At 52.8% G+C, this 15,294-nt stretch overlaps 1 protein-coding gene across 8 annotated transcripts in view; it reads right to left on the bottom strand.

The window, feature by feature from the left end:
- Positions 1 to 3,092: 3,092 nt before the first annotated feature.
- Positions 3,093 to 15,294, bottom strand: part of PHF11 (PHD finger protein 11) — a 40,970-nt gene continuing 28,768 nt past the window's right edge. For 6 of the 8 annotated variants that reach the window (XM_068165294.1, XM_068165290.1, XM_068165291.1 and 3 more), the window contains 3 exons: positions 14,370 to 14,492; positions 13,405 to 13,476; positions 3,096 to 3,987 (listed from right to left, as the gene is read on the bottom strand). In XM_068165294.1, the coding sequence (XP_068021395.1) occupies positions 3,848 to 3,987; positions 13,405 to 13,476; positions 14,370 to 14,492 (335 nt within the window). In that variant the 3' untranslated portion in view covers positions 3,096 to 3,847. Of the gene's footprint in view, positions 3,988 to 11,470; positions 11,565 to 13,404; positions 13,477 to 14,369; positions 14,493 to 15,294 lie in introns of those variants that run through there. The other 2 variants (XM_068165296.1, XM_068165297.1) reach the window with 2 other exon arrangements.

The following is a 15,294-nucleotide window of genomic DNA, read 5'->3' on the forward strand; positions in this document are numbered from 1 at the left end:
AATATAGAATAGACCAGGCTGGAAGAGACCTTTGAGATCATAGAATCAATAAGGTTGGAAAAGACCTCAGAGATCATCAAGTCCAACCTAGCACCCAACACCTCAGGACTAACTAAACCATGGCTTCAAGTGCCACGTCCAGTCCCCTCTGGAACACCTCCAGGGATGGTGACTCCACCACCTCCCTGGGCAGCACATCCCAATGGCCAATCTCTCTTGCTGGGAAGAACTTTCTCCTCACCTAGAGCCTAAACTTCCCCTGGCACAGCTTGAGACTGTGTCCTCTTGTTCTGGTGCTGGCTGCCTGGGAGAAGAGACCAACCTCTGCCTGTCTGCAACCTCCCTTCAGGGAGTTGTAGAGAGCAATGAGGTCACCCCTGAGTCTCCTCTTCTCCAGGCTAAGCAACCCCAGCTCCCTCAGCCTCTCCTCACAGGGCTGTGTTCCAAGCCCCTCACCAACTTTGTTGCCCTTCTCTGGACACCTTCCAGCATCTCAACATCTTTCCTAAACTGAGGGGCCCACAACTGGACAGAGGACTCAAGGTGTGGCCTAACCAGTGCAGTGTACAGGAGCAGAATGAGAGTTGTTCACCATTGGAATGTGCTGCCCAGGGAGGTGGTGGAGTCACCATCCCTGGTGGTGTTCAAGAGGGGATTGGATGTGGCACTTGGTGCCATGGTCTAGTCATGAGGTGTTGGGTGACAGGTTGGACTTGATGATCTCTGAGGTCTCTTCCAGCCTTGGTGATACTGTGCTGCTGCTGGCCACACTGCTCCTCACTTCCAGGAAAGAACAAATCTGTGTTCAGGCAGAGATTTAGACCCTGGTCTCTACCATCTGTGGATTTGGGTTTCTTTCACTAAGCCATCCCTGTGTGACTGCAGCCTTGCAGCAGGTCAGTACAGCCATACACACCTGCTGCTTGTGTTGGTTCTACAGCAGAGAACCTGCAGCTTCAGGCTTGCACCTTAGGTTTAACTGCAGCTCTAATTTGGTCTCTAAGTCTGGCAAAGCCTGGATTTTTGTCTTGTTGATTGAGGCCAGGGAGCACAGCATTAGGAGTTCAGTCTGGGATAGTCTGCCAAAACACTTCCAAACCTGTCATCAATGTTTCTGATCAACAGCCTGGCTTCTGTTGCAAGCTCTGGGCCAAAGGTCTAGCTTGGCAGGGATGCCTGAACAGAAATGTTCAGGACTTGTCCTCAAAGCTTCTCTGAAGCTTTTCAGCTTGTTGCTGCACAGAATCAGAGCTCATGTGAGCTTCCATGTCTTTCCCATGCCAGCAGAGTTGCACTTCTTTGTCCCCTCACAACAGGATAATCCATGCTCCATGTCCATACACTTTTGGTCTAGGTGGGAGTTTTCTAGGCTGAATGACTGAGTGGCATGTGAGTCCTTGGCTCAAAACTGGTTGTGTTTGTAGTCCTGCACAGCCAGCAGGCCTGAGCTGTATAAGCAGGTAAAAACACCAGTGTTGTGTTCTGTGGGCAAAGCTAACAGCTCTGCCCCAAGATCTTCTGTTCTGGGAGCTTGAGGTCTCTTCCAACCTTAGTGATACTGTGATGCTGTTGTTCAGGGCTTGCTTATCTCCACCTTCACACAGGACAATCTCTAGCTATGGATAGCCAGGGAGAGTACAGCTGCTTTGAGAGGGTGGGGCTGCACCCTGTCATGAGCTGGGTCTGATGGTGATTAGGAGAATGGCTGAGGCAAGGTGTGGTAAATGGTGGAAAGGTGATGCAGCAGCTCCTCTGTAACCATAAAAGAGGGTTATCAGGAGTAGCCAACATGGATTTACCAAGGGGAGATCTTGTGTGACTGAGCTGATCACCTTCCATGTAACTATGCCCAGCAGAGCAGTGGCTGCCATATAGCTTACCTTCAGTGAGGCTTTTGATACTGTCTCCCATAACAGCCTCGTGGAAGAGCTCAGGAGATGTGGCACAGAGGGCTGGTCAGTGAGGTGGGTTGAAAAGTGGCTCCACAGCAGAGTTCAGAGGGTTGGCAGCAGTGGGATTGTCAGAGGGTTGTCAGAGGGTTGTCAGCAGTGGCACAGAGACCTTGGAGGCCTGTGGCCTAGTGGTGTTCCCCAGGGATCAGCACTGGGTCCAGTTTTGTTCAGTGTCTTTATCAGCAATCTGGATGAGGGGATTGAGTGTAGCCTCAGCAAGCTTGCTGATGATACAAACCTGGGGGGTGGCTGACACCCCATAGGCTGTGCTGCCATCCAGTGAGACCTGGACAGGCTGAGAGCTGGCTGCAGGCAAACCTCATGAAGTTCAATAAGGACAAGTGCAGGGTCCTGCATCTGGGGAGGAATAACAGCAGGCACCAGGACAGGCTAGGGGCTGCCCTCCTGGAAAGCAGCTCCACAAAGACCTTGGAGTGCTGGTGGGCAGCAAGTTCTCCATGGGACAACACTGTGCCCCTGTGGCCAAGAGAGCCAATGGTATCCTGGGGTGCATCAAGACAAGTGTGTGCAGCAGCTCTAGGGAGGTTCTTCTCCCCCTCTGCTCTGCCCTGGTGAGTATGGTGAGTATTGATGAGTACCTGGAGTACTGTTTCCAGTTTGGGGCTCCCCAGTTCAAGAGAGACAGGGATCTGCTAGAGAGAGTCCAACAGAGAGCCACAAGGATGATGAGGGAGCTTGAGCACCTCCCCTATGAAGAGAGGCTGAGAACCCTGGGGCTGCTTGGTCTTGAGAAGCCTGAGAGGGGATCACCTGAGGGGTGGGTGTCACGTGGAGGGGGCCCAGCTGTTTTCAGTGATGCACAGTGATAAGACAGGGCACAATGGATGCAAGCTTGAACACAGAAGGTTTCAGCTCAACATGAGGAGAAACTTCCTTACAGTGAGGGTGACAGAGCCCTGGAGCAGGCTGCACAGTGGGGCTGTGGAGTCTCCTTCTCTGGAGAGTTTCAAACCCCACCTGGCTGTATTCCTGTGCAGCCTACCCTGGGTGATCCTGGTTGTGGCAGGGGGGATGGGACCCAGTGATCTCTGGAGGTGCCTTCCACCCTCTAACACTCTGTGTGACAGCACACTCCCTCCTCCACCCTGCCCTGTGCACCAGTGCTGCCAGTGAGCAGCAGCAAAGAAGAGGGTTTTAAGAAAGTGATGTATTTGGGTGAGTTACCCTTTGGTAGCTAAACAATGCTTGCTTCTCTTGGTATTCAAACAGTTTTGCTAAGACAAAACACAGGGGAGTGGAATCATTATCATGTCTTAATGGAGTAAGGAAGACACAGTCCACTGCTTGATCCATTTTACATGTTGTCTGGAGCATGATGCTCAACCATGTCTGGTCTGCCTGCCAACACTGTCTCATCACTGCCACTGCAGCAGAACTAAGTGATCCCTGAAGCAGTCACTCAGGGACCACCACCACCAGAAGACATTCCTGGTCATGCTTCAGGAGCCTTCTGATTTAAGTGCAAGCTCTGCTAATTTATCCTCTTTGGAAAGCCAAAGCAGCAGTGTGGTCCTTAAGCCACCACTGGAGACAGTGAAGCAGCCAGCAGCCAGTCAGGAAGGTGCTCCCATGGTTAAACTGGCTGTGGGAAGTGTTCTGTGGCAGTTCACGCTCCCTTGGCCTTGGAGAACGAAGTCTTGCTGAGCATTAAAAGGAAGAAGCCCCAGGTGGGGTAGGAGACTCACTGATCCATGATTCAAGCTGAAGGGACAACTTACAATTATTGCAACTGTGAGGTATAAAAAGGAGTAGAACACCCAGTCCTTGCTCGTGTCCTTATCATGGCAGGGGAGGAGAGGAATTAGTGCAGACACCAACCAGCTGTGCTCTATGGTTCCTATCATGAGAAGACACTGACACCGTTCCAGGGAGGGTTACTCAGACACGGTGCTGGATGTACTGGCACTGCTCTCTGGGGGGGGAAGGACGACCTCCTTCAAGTCCTGCAGGAGCTCAATCTTGTTATCCAGACTTTTCCTGCTTTCCAGAAGCTCCTGGATTTTCAGCTCTGCTCCTATTAGGAAAGAGGAAAGGGACAAAAGCTTTTATTCATATGCAACTATTAGCAATTCAAAAGGCAGCTTACATCCTGATGAACGCTGCAGAGGCTACCACTGCTTTACTTTAACCCACAGAACAGCTCTGCCTTTCTGAGGGAAAGTCTTTAGTATCATAGCATCAGTATCACAGTATCAGTCAGGGTTGGAAGGGACCACAAGGATCATCCAGTTCCAACCCCCCTGCCATGGGCAGGGACACCCCACACTACATCAGCCTGGCCAGAGCCTCAGCCAGCCTGGGCTTAAAACACCTCCAGGGACAGGGCCCCAACCACCTCCCTGGACAACCCCTTCCAGGGCTTCACCACTCTCATGGGGAAGAACTTCCTCCTCACCTCCAGCCTCAATCTCCCCACCTCCAGCTTCATTCCATTCCCCCTAGTCCTAGCACTACCTATTCTCTAGTTTTACACCCTTGTATGTTTGGTCTCCTCCTGAAGAGATGAGCTGTGTGCTGTGGGAAGGAGACCAGGTGAAGTATCAGAGAGTCAAAAGAAAACACAAGCAGTAGAGCTGCACACTCTGTTCAGCCAGGTACTGTGAGCTGACAGTAGCACAGTATCAGAGTATCATTCAGGGTTGGAAGGGACCACAAGGATCATCCAGTTCCAACCCCCCTGCCATGGGCAGGGACACCCCACACTAGATCAGCCTGGCCAGGGTCCATGGAAACCATCGCAGCAGATGTGACAGTCATAGAATCAACCAGGTTGGAAAAGACCTCAGGGATCACAGCTCACAGGATGTTAGGGGTTGGAAAGGACCTCTGCAGATCTCCCAGTCCAAGCCCCCTGCCAGAGCAGGAGCATAGAATCCAGCACAGGTCACACAGGATCATCAAGTCCAACCTATTACCTAATACCTAACACCTCCTGACAACTAAGCCATGGCTCCATGTGCCACATCCAGTCCCCTCTTGAACACCTCCAGGGATGGGGACTCCACCACCTCCCTGGGCAGCACATCCCAGTGGCCAATGACTCTTTCTGTGAAGAACTTTCTCATCACCTCCAGCCTGAACCTCCCCTGGCACAGCTTGAGACTGTGTCCTCTTGTTCTGGTGCTGGTTGCCTGGGAGAAGAGACCAACCCCCACCTGGCTACAACCTCCCTTCAGGTAGTTGTAGAGAGCAAGGAGGTCTCCCCTGAGCCTCCTCTTCTCCAGGCTAAGACATGTTTTGACAGCACATCCTGTCCTTTACAAATGAGGTTAACCCCCCTGCCTGAGGTACCCCCCCCTGCCTGCCTGTGTTTCTGCTTCCCTTTGCTGCATTCACCTTCCACATGTCACAGACTGTTGCTGGGAACTCACTCAAAGGCCTTGCTAGAATCCAGAAGCATTACCACAACCTTGCACTGCTAACGGCAAGGTTTAAATGAAGCACTTGCCTTGGTCACAGAACACAAGAGGTGTCTGTGACCTCCAAGCAGGGTAGTGAACAAGTTTTCCCTCACAGTGGGGTGGGACCACAAGAGTTTGAGTTAAAAAACAAAAGTCTTGGTTGTTTTTCCCTCTCCCAAACCTGAATGTGCTGTTTGCTTTCTGTGTGGGAGGGAAGACATTGAAGGAGAGCTCCAAGGTTGCGATGGGTGGAGTGGGGAAAGTAACTCCAGCCATTTACTCCTCTTCATTCTGAACTGCAGAGCCTGAGCCATCCTGTCTTGGTTTAAGGAGCAAGACAGCATCTTGTTATACCACAACATCCCCACCCCCAGCCCAGGGAGCAAAAGAAAATGCTCTCACAGAATGGGAGTGAAATACAGACTTGTGTTCAAAATTATAGAGAGAACACAGAATGTATCCCTCCAGAATACACACTGGGCTGCATCAGGAGAAGTGTGGCCAGCAGGGCAAGGGAGGTGACTCTCCCCCTCTGCTCAGCTCTGCTGAGACCCCACCTGGAGTACTGCCTCCAGGTCTGGAGCCCCTATTCCAAGAGGGATGTGGAGGTGCTGGAAGGTGTCCAGAGCAGGGCCAGGAGGATGAGCAGAGGGCTGGAGCACCTCTCCTGTGAGGCCAGACTGAAGGAGTTGGGGCTGTTCAGTCTGCAGAAGAGAAGGCTCCCAGGTGACCTCATTGTGGCCTTCCAGGATCTGAAGGGGGCTACAGGAAGGCTGGGGAGGGACTGCTCAGGCTCTCAGGCAGTGATAGGACTAGGGGGAATGGAATGAAGCTGGAGGTGGGGAGATTGAGGCTGGAGGGGAGGAGGAAGTTCTTCCCCATGAGAGTGGTGAAGCCCTGGAATGGGTTGTCCAGGGAGGTGGTTGGGGCCCCTGTCCCTGGAGGTGTTTCAGGCCAGGCTGGATGAGGCTGTGGCCAGGCTGATGTAGTGTGGGGTGTCCCTGCCCATGGCAGGGGGGTTGGAAATGGATGATCCTTGTGGTCCCTTCCAACCCTGATACTACTGGTACTATGATACTATGAAATAGAAGGCACAGTGTATACACTGTACTGATACTGTGATACTACAGAAATCCACACTGTCTGCTACACACCAAGAAAAACCTCCCCTCCCATCCATGCCTGAATACTCAAGGCCTTAGTGCTCTGTTCTCCTCCCTCCACCACCAATACATCCCCTACATTAAACCTCACAAGGCCAAGATTGTGTCTGTAAAACCACCCTGGCCTCTCAAGGTCACAGTGAGACCCAAAATCCTCCCCCACGCCTGATAAGCACTCAGGCCTTCCCGGGAGGAGAGGCAACAGAGAGCCAGACAAGAGTATAGCTTGCTGATGAAGGGAGAGCTGAATCGTGGGGCAGAATAAACAATCTACGCTTTCCAGGCCTCCTCTCAACCCTTCTGGACCTCCTGGGGGTCTTTCACTCTGTGCTCCTTCAAGGCATCTAGCCTCAAACCATAACACAACCTGAACTGGGACTGGAAACAGCCCAGCCCCAAAACACACCACAGAAAACCAACAGGTCAAAAGAGCAGCAGCAGCAGCAGGAGGAGCAGCAGCCGCAGCAGCCGCCGCCTCCTTTGGACTTCTGCCTCCCTCCTGCTGCAGCTCCTTGGTGCAGAAACCCCAACGCTGCTGCTGTTGTGTGTGCAGGTGGGGGCTGTGTGCAGGTGGGGGCTGTGGGTGGGATCCTGGCCTGTATCAGGAAGAGTGTGGCCAGCAGGAGCAGGGAGGTCATTCTGCCCTGGACTCAGCACTGCTCAGGCCACACCTCGAGTCCTGTGTCCAGTTCTGGGCCCCTCAGTTTAGGAAGGAGGTTGACTTGCTGGAAGGTGTCCAGAGAAGGGCAACAAAGCTGGGGAGGGGTTTGGAGCACAGCCCTGTGAGGAGAGGCTGAGGGAGCTGGGGTTGCTTAGCCTGGAGAAGAGGAGGCTCAGGGGAGACCTTCTTGCTCTCTACAACTCCCTGAAGAGAGGTTGTAGCCAGGTGGGGGTTGGTCTCTTCTCCCAGGCAACCACGACCAGAACAAGAGGACACAGTCTCAAGCTGTGCCAGGGGAGGTTTAGGCTGGAGGTTAGGAAGAAGTTCTATACAAGAGAGAGAGATTGCCCACTGGAATGTGCTGCCCAGGGAGGTGGTGGAGTCACCATCACTGGAGGTGTTTAGGAAGAGCCTGGATGGGGTGCTTGGTGCCATGGTTTAGTTGATTAGATGGTGCTGGGTGAAGATGTTGGACTTGATGATCTCTGAGGCCTTACCCAAGCTGGTTAATTCTATTCTATTCTGTAAGGCTTAAGGCCAGCCACCCCCATCAAGCCCCAGCCCAACATACCAGACACAAGACTGGAGTATGTGGCAACTTATATCGGCCCTTTGAAACCCTCTCATGGGAAAGCTACATTCTGGCAGCAAGTTTCAGGGTTACACATGGCCATGGCTACCAGTCCTGCCACAGGAGCTCTGAAGCAATGGTTCAGTATCCTACCTATGCCTGGTTGTATCCAGAGTGACAATGAATCACTTCACAGCACCCACAGTGCAAGACTGGGCACAAGAAGAAGGAATTAAAGGGTGTTGCATAGCCCTGTGGTAGCCTCAGGCTCATGGTGCAGTCGAGTGGAGCAATGGTCTGATTGAAAGACACGCTGCTGTCTCAAGGGACAGCTGGGACACATGGCTGGCACCAGCAGTTGTCACTGTCAGCAGCTGGTGGGGAGCATATGGAACCCCCCAAATCCAAGCATTTTGTCCCATGGAACCAGTAATGGGTACTGGCCATGCACCAGATGCACAAAGCAGTAACTCCCTACCACAAAGAGAGGTGAACCAACCTGCACTCATGAAGTCACCATCCACTGGCATTGTGCCCATGATGCTGGCAAACCCTAGAGGCTTACAAGCCTGAGGAGCCTCAGGTGGGAATGAGGCAACACACTGCATGAAGTGTTGGGTGGCTAGTCTCCACTTCCTAAGTGTGAAGCCTGGTTTCTCCGAGGCCAGCTCTTTGTCTCCTTACAGAACAGAGACCACCTTGAAGCTCTGTGGGTAGCAACAGAGTCAGAAGCTAAGGCACTGAAGATTCAGCCTGAAGAGCGAGATGAATTTGCATCACAAGGGGGCGATGCAGACCACCACCACTGACCCTGAATGTCTGTGACTTCAGGCAGAGCACTCAGAGCAAGTGTTGCTCGGCCAGGATTGAAGTGGGGATGAAGAGTTTGGGGGATGCTGCTGTGTGGGATGGTGATGGGCACTGTCTTGGCCCCTGTACACTGCACTGGTTAGGCCACACCTCGAGTCCTGTGTCCAGTTCTGGGCCCCTCAGGTTAGGAAGGAGGTTGACTTGCTGGAAGGTGTCCAGAGAAGGGCAACGAAGTTGGTGAGGGGTTTGGAACACAGCCCTGTGAGGAGAGGCTGAGGGAGCTGGGGCTGCTTAGCCTGGAGAAGAGGAGGCTCAGGGGTGACCTTATTGCTCTCTACAACTACCTGAAGGGAGGCTGGAGACAGGCAGAGGTTGGTCTCTTCTCCCAGGCAGCCAGCACCAGAACAAGAGGACACAGTCTCAGGCTGCGCCAGGGGAGGTTCAGGCTGGAGGTGAGGAGGAAGTGCTACACAGAGAGAGTGATTGCCCATTGGAATGGGCTGCCCAGGGAGATGGTGGAGTCACCATCACTGGAGGTGTTGAGGAGGAGACTTGATGGGGTGCTTGGTGCCATGGGTTAGTTGGTTGGGTGGTGTTGGATGCTAGGTTGGACACGATGATCTTGAAGGTCTCTTCCAACCTGGTCTGGTCTATTCCAGTCTATTCCATTCTATTCCATCTTCTCTTCTCTCTTCTCTTCTCTTCTCTTCTCTCTTCTCTTCTCTCTTCTCTTCTCTCTTCTCTTCTCTCTTCTCTTCTCTCTCTCTCTTCTCTCTTCTCTTCTCTCTTCTCTTCTCTCTTCTCTTCTCTCTTCTCTTCTCTCTTCTCTTCTCTCTTCTCTTCTCTCTTCTCTTCTCTCTTCTCTTCTCTCTTCTCTTCTCTCTTCTCTCTTCTCTTCTCTCTTCTCTTCTCTTCTCTTCTCTTCTCTTCTCTTCTCCTCTCTTCTCCTCTCTTCTCTCCTCTCTTCTCTTCTCTTCTCTTCCCTTCCCTTCCCTTCCCTTCCCTTCCCTTCCCTTCCCCTTCCCTTCCCTTCCCTTCCCTTCCCTTCCCTTCCCTTCCCTTCCCTTCCCTTCCCTTCTCTTCTCTTCCACACAAAGTCCTAGGTTAAGATTGTTCTTGAGTGCAGTCTGGGAAATGATGACTGACAACGAGCATGAAACCTCACTGGGACTGTACCCCTTTTAAGTTTGGAGGCAAGAGGTGACTGCCCACCCCTTCAAGGAGCCCAGTCAAGTTATGACTGTGGGCACCAGGGGGATGGGGGCAGATTCAATCAGACACCTCCTCCCCAGCCGCATCGGCAGACAGCGGTGCCCCTGCCCTGTCCCAAGCTGCATGCTGACGCCAGGTGCAGTAAGGCAAAGCCCCATGCTGAGAGGCAGGAAAGGAGGCCAGCCAGAAAGATCACCTTTGTCTCTTTTGTCGGCTTGAAGTGCTCTCTAATGACTGTGATCACACAGTATCACTTAGGTTGGAAAGGACCTCGAGGATCATCGAGTCCAACCTATCAACACAGACCCCATGCCTAGACCATGGCACCAAGTGCCACGTCCAATCTCCCCTTGAACGCCTCCAGGGATGGGGACTCCACCACCTCCCTGGGCAGCACATCCCAATGACGAATGACTCGCTGGGTGAAGAACTTCCTCCTCACCTCGAGTCTAAACCTCCCCTGGCGCAGCTTGAGACTGTGTCCTCTTGTTCTGGTGCTGGTTGCCTGGGAGAAGAGACCCAACCCCTTCCTGGCTACAACCTCCCTTCAGGTAGTTGTAGAGAGCAATGAGGTCTCCCCTGAGCCTCTGCTTCTCCAGGCTAAGCAACACCCAGCTCCCTCAGCCTCTCCTCACAGGGCTGTGCTCAAGGCCTCTCCCCAGCCTTGTTGCCCTTCTCTGGACACCTTCAAGTCTCTCAATGTCCTTCTTAAACTGAGGGGCCCAGAACTGGACACCGGACTCAAGGTGTGGCCTAACCAGTGCTGAGTCCAGGGGCACAATGACCTCCCTGCTCCTGCTGGCCACACTATTCCTGATGCAGGCCAGGATGCCATTGGCCCTCCTGGCCACCTGGGCACACTGTTGGCTTATATTCAGGTGGCTGTCGATCAGCACCCCCAGGTCCCTCTCTGTTTGGCAGCTCTCAGCCACTCTGCCCCCCAGCCTGTAGCTCTGCATGGGGTTGCCGTAGCCAAAGTGCAGCACCTGGCACTTGGACTTGTTGAATGCCATCCTGTTGGCCTCTGCCCATCTGTCCAGTCAGTCGAGGTCCCTCTGCAGAGCCTTTCTGCCCTCTAACTGACCAACATCTGCCCCTAACTCTGTGTCATCTGCAAACTTGCTGATGACTGACTCTACCCCTTCATCCAGATCATCAACGAATATGTTGAAGAGCACAGGGCCCAGCACTGATCCCTGGGGCACACCACTGGTGCCTGGCTGCCAGCTGGCTGTGGCACCATTCACCACCACTCTCTGGGCTCAGCCTCCAGCCAGTTCCTAACCCAGCACAGAGTGTAGTGGTCCAATCCACGGGCTGACAGCTTAGCCAGCAGTTTGCTGTGGGGGACGGTGTCAAAGGCCTTCAAACTCGACTGGGAAGGGAAAACCAGAGTACTGCAGAGGGTTTGACCCCATTGCTTTTGCGCTCTCACTCCACGTGGGAGCAGTTTCCAGCAGGCAGGAGCAATCTCCCTGCTGACACGGGAACGTAAAGAGAAATCTCAGCCCTCTGCAAAACAGCTTTTGGGGAGTACAGTGCTGGGTCCCCGGGGAGACTTTTTGCCTTCCCTACATTGAGTGCCCAGGGAGTTTTGGTTCATCTTTCCACCTGCTGTACTACTCCAGGTCATCTCTCACCTGCCCAGCTGTAACAGAATTTCTCAACCACCAACCAAATTTGTAGTTTTTATTACAGATCTAAAGGTAAATAAAATCCGAGTTTGTTTTTATAACTCTCCTGGTTGCTCTCTCTCCTTCATAACAGGGTGACCTACAGGTGGCAGAAAAAAGGTGGTTAATTTCCTTCCCCCCTCCCCCTGCAGCGCCACTTGTAACCAGCACGGGTTTCATTTCCTTTGCACAGGCTCATTTGAAAGGCTCCTCCTCTTGGAGCAGTTTGGGAAGCAACCTTGAGGTGTTTCTGTTGCTGACCTTGCCATTGAAAGCAGGCCAATGGTGTCAGAAAAGAAGAACCTCAGCATCAGCTAATTAAAACCCATTTCCCTTTTCACAGGGACAAAGTAAATCAGAAGTCAGAGCAAGGTTGCTGTTGGGCAAGTCTCCCTCATTTCCCATTCCGTCTTAGCATTCACCTTGTTTATAGCAGCTGAGAAAGGGGTCCAAGCCCCAGAGCCTCTTTCCACACTGCTGCTCCTAAGGAGGTGAGGAGAAGGAAGGTGAGGAGAAGGAAGGTGAGGAGAAGGAAGGTGAGGAGAAGGAAGGTGAGGAGAAGGAAGGTGAGGAGAAGGAAGGTGAGGAGAAGGAAGGTGAGGAGAAGGAAGGTGAGGAGAAGGAAGGTGAGGAGAAGGAAGGTGAGGAGAAGGAAGGTGAGGAGAAGGAAGGTGAGGAGAAGGAAGGTGAGGAGAAGGAAGGTGAGGAGAAGGAAGGTGAGGAGAAGGAAGGTGAGGAGAAGGAAGGTGAGGAGAAGGAAGGTGAGGAGAAGGAAGGTGAGGAGAAGGAAGGTGAGGAGAAGGAAGGTGAGGAGAAGGAAGGTGAGGAGAAGGAAGGTGAGGAGAAGGAAGGTGAGGAGAAGGAAGGTGAGGAGAAGGAAGGTGAGGAGAAGGAAGGTGAGGAGAAGGAAGGTGAGGAGAAGGAAGGTGAGGAGAAGGAAGGTGAGGAGAAGGAAGGTGAGGAGAAGGAAGGTGAGGAGAAGGAAGGTGAGGAGAAGGAAGGTGAGGAGAAGGAAGGTGAGGAGAAGGAAGGTGAGGAGAAGGAAGGTGAGGAGAAGGAAGGTGAGGAGAAGGAAGGTGAGGAGAAGGAAGGTGAGGAGAAGGAAGGTGAGGAGAAGGAAGGTGAGGAGAAGGAAGGTGAGGAGAAGGAAGGTGAGGAGAAGGAAGGTGAGGAGAAGGAAGGTGAGGAGAAGGAAGGTGAGGAGAAGGAAGGTGAGGAGAAGGAAGGTGAGGAGAAGGTTCTTCACTGAGAGAATCATTAGTCATTGGGATGTGCTGTCCAGGGAGGTGGTGGAGTCACCGTCCCTGGAGGTGTTCAAGAGGGGACTGGATGTGGCACTTGATGTGGCACTTGGTGCCATGGTCTAGTCATGAGGTCTGTGGTGACAGGTTGGACTCAATGATCCTCGAGGTCTCTTCCAACCTTGGTGTTACTGTGATACTGTAACTGCTCCTGCCTTCATTTCCATTTCACCCCAAGCATGCTCAGCTTGCTTTCCAAAGCACTCCACAACTGTCCCTCGGTCCAGGTAAGCTCTGCTCAGAGTGCTTAATGCTCTTAATTGAAACACAGCATCTGGCCTGAACGGCGTTCAGCAGACAGCAGCAAAGCTGTGCTGCAGGCAAACTGCCAAAGGGAGGCTGTGGAGAGCAGGAAACAGCCTGCAGAAACGGGAGAGCAGAGCACCCTCGTGGAGAGGGAAGTTCCTGCTCTCTGGGGCAGAGGCCTTTTGGTCTGCTAAAGCTGTGTAGCTGTGACTTGCCTCCCCGTTCAGGTCAGCCAGATCTGACACTCTGCACTTCTAGAGATCCAGGCAGGAACGGCTTTAACTCGATTGTTTACATGATGCTGAGCAAAAAGAAACCTCCTTGGAACATCCATTTTCCACAGTCATGCTATCACAATCCAGCTGGCAGTGCTTTGGGGCTGCTCTGACCTACCTGAATGAACATTGGTGAGGATGTTCTCAAAGAGGCCGCAGTCGAAGAGCGACGTCACTGTCTCCTCATACTCTGCAGGAAAAGGAATTGGACTTGAAATACTCAAGAGCAAAGGTTTACAGAACCCTTGTGTTAACATCAACCTCTGAAGAACTGCAAAACAGTAATCACTTTCAGCACACAGAATTAACCAGGCTGGAAAAGATCTCTTGAGACTTAAGGATACAAATAAAACCTCAGAGTTTTCTTCAGGACCTCTCTCCAGTGCCTGGGAGAAGAGGTCAGGCTAAGGACAGGCTGAAGGAGTTGGGGCTGTTCAGTCTGGAGAAGAGAAGGCTCCCAGGTGACCTCATTGTGGCCTTCCAGGATCTGAAGGGGGCTACAGGAAGGCTGAGGAGGGACTGCTCAGGATCTCAGGGAATAATAGGACTAGGGGGAATGGAATCATAGTATCAGTCAGGGTTGGAAGGGACCACAAGGATCATCCAGTTCCAACCCCCCTGCCATGGGCAGGGACACCCCACACTACATCAGCCTGGCCACAGCCTCATCCAGCCTGGGCTTAAACACCTCCAGGGATGGGGCCTCAACTACTTCCCTGGACAATCACCACTCTCATGGGGAAGAACTTCCTCCTCACCTCCAGCCTCAATCTCCCCACCTCCAGCTTCATTCCATTCCCCCTAGTCCTAGCACTACCTGATATGAATTAAATCCTATCACTACCTGATATGAATGAAGCTGTAGGTGGGGAGCTTCAGGCTGGACATGAGGAGGAAGTTCTTCCCCATGAAAGTGGTGAAGCCCTGGAATGGGTTGTCCAGGGAGGTGGTTGAGGCCCCAGCCCTGGAGGTGTTTAAGCCCAGGCTGGATGAGGCTGTGGCCTACAAAAGTGACCCACAGCCAAGTGCCTGGCACTCAGATCAGCATTCCTGCTCTGAGAGCTAGGTGCCCCATCTCCATACCTGTTTCTGAAGTGTTGTCATCCATCAGTTTTTCCTGTGCCAGGTGAAGGGTGTCCAGCATCTCTTCAAAGATGTCATCCAGCAGCCCAGCTTGCTTGCATTTCCTAACAAAGTCTATCTGAACTGTTAAAACAGAAAACCACACTCTTACACAGAAGTCACCTGCAAAGTGGGCCTCACAGCCTTGCTTCAGAATGAGCTTGCTAAACCCCTCTCTATTATATTTCAAAAGTCCTGGCAGCCTGGGGCAGTCCCCACAGACTGGAAAGGGGGAAACATTGCCCCCATTGGCAAAAAGGGTAAGAAGGAGGAACCAGGGAACTGCAGGCCAGGCAGTCTCACCTCTGTGCCCAGAAAGATCATGGAGCAGATCCTCCTGGAGGCACTGCTGGCTCAGAAGAATAGTGAAGAGGTGATTGGGAACACTCAGCATGGCTTCACCAAGGGCAAATCCTGCCTGACCAACCTGGTGGCCTTCTATGAGCAGGTGACAACATCAATAGCTGAGGGGAGAGCAACTGATGTCGTTTACCTGGAGCTGAGCAAAGCCTTCAACACTGTCCCACACCACAGCCTGGGCTCCAGGCTGGTGACACATGGGTGTGATGGGTGACCACTAGATGGATAAGGAACTGGCTTGATGGCCGCACCTCCAGGGACAGGGCCTCAACCACCTCCCTGGACAACCCATTCCAGGGCTTTACCACTCTCATGGGGAAGAACTTCCTCCTCACCTCCAGCTTCATTCCATTCCCCCTAGTCCTAGCACTCCCTGAGATCCTCAGCAGTCCCTCCCCAGCCTTCCTGTAGCCCCCTTCAGATCCTGGAAGGCCACAATGAGGTCACCTGGGAGCCTTCTCTTCTCCAGACTGAACAGCCCCAACTCCTTCAGTCTGTCCTCACAGGAGAGGTGCTCCAGCCCTCT

Source organism: Melanerpes formicivorus, unplaced genomic scaffold (genome assembly GCF_026170545.1).
Source record: "Melanerpes formicivorus ecotype bairdi unplaced genomic scaffold, bMelFor1.0.p_v2 SCAF_87, whole genome shotgun sequence".
NCBI classification, from domain to species: domain Eukaryota; kingdom Metazoa; phylum Chordata; class Aves; order Piciformes; family Picidae; genus Melanerpes; species Melanerpes formicivorus.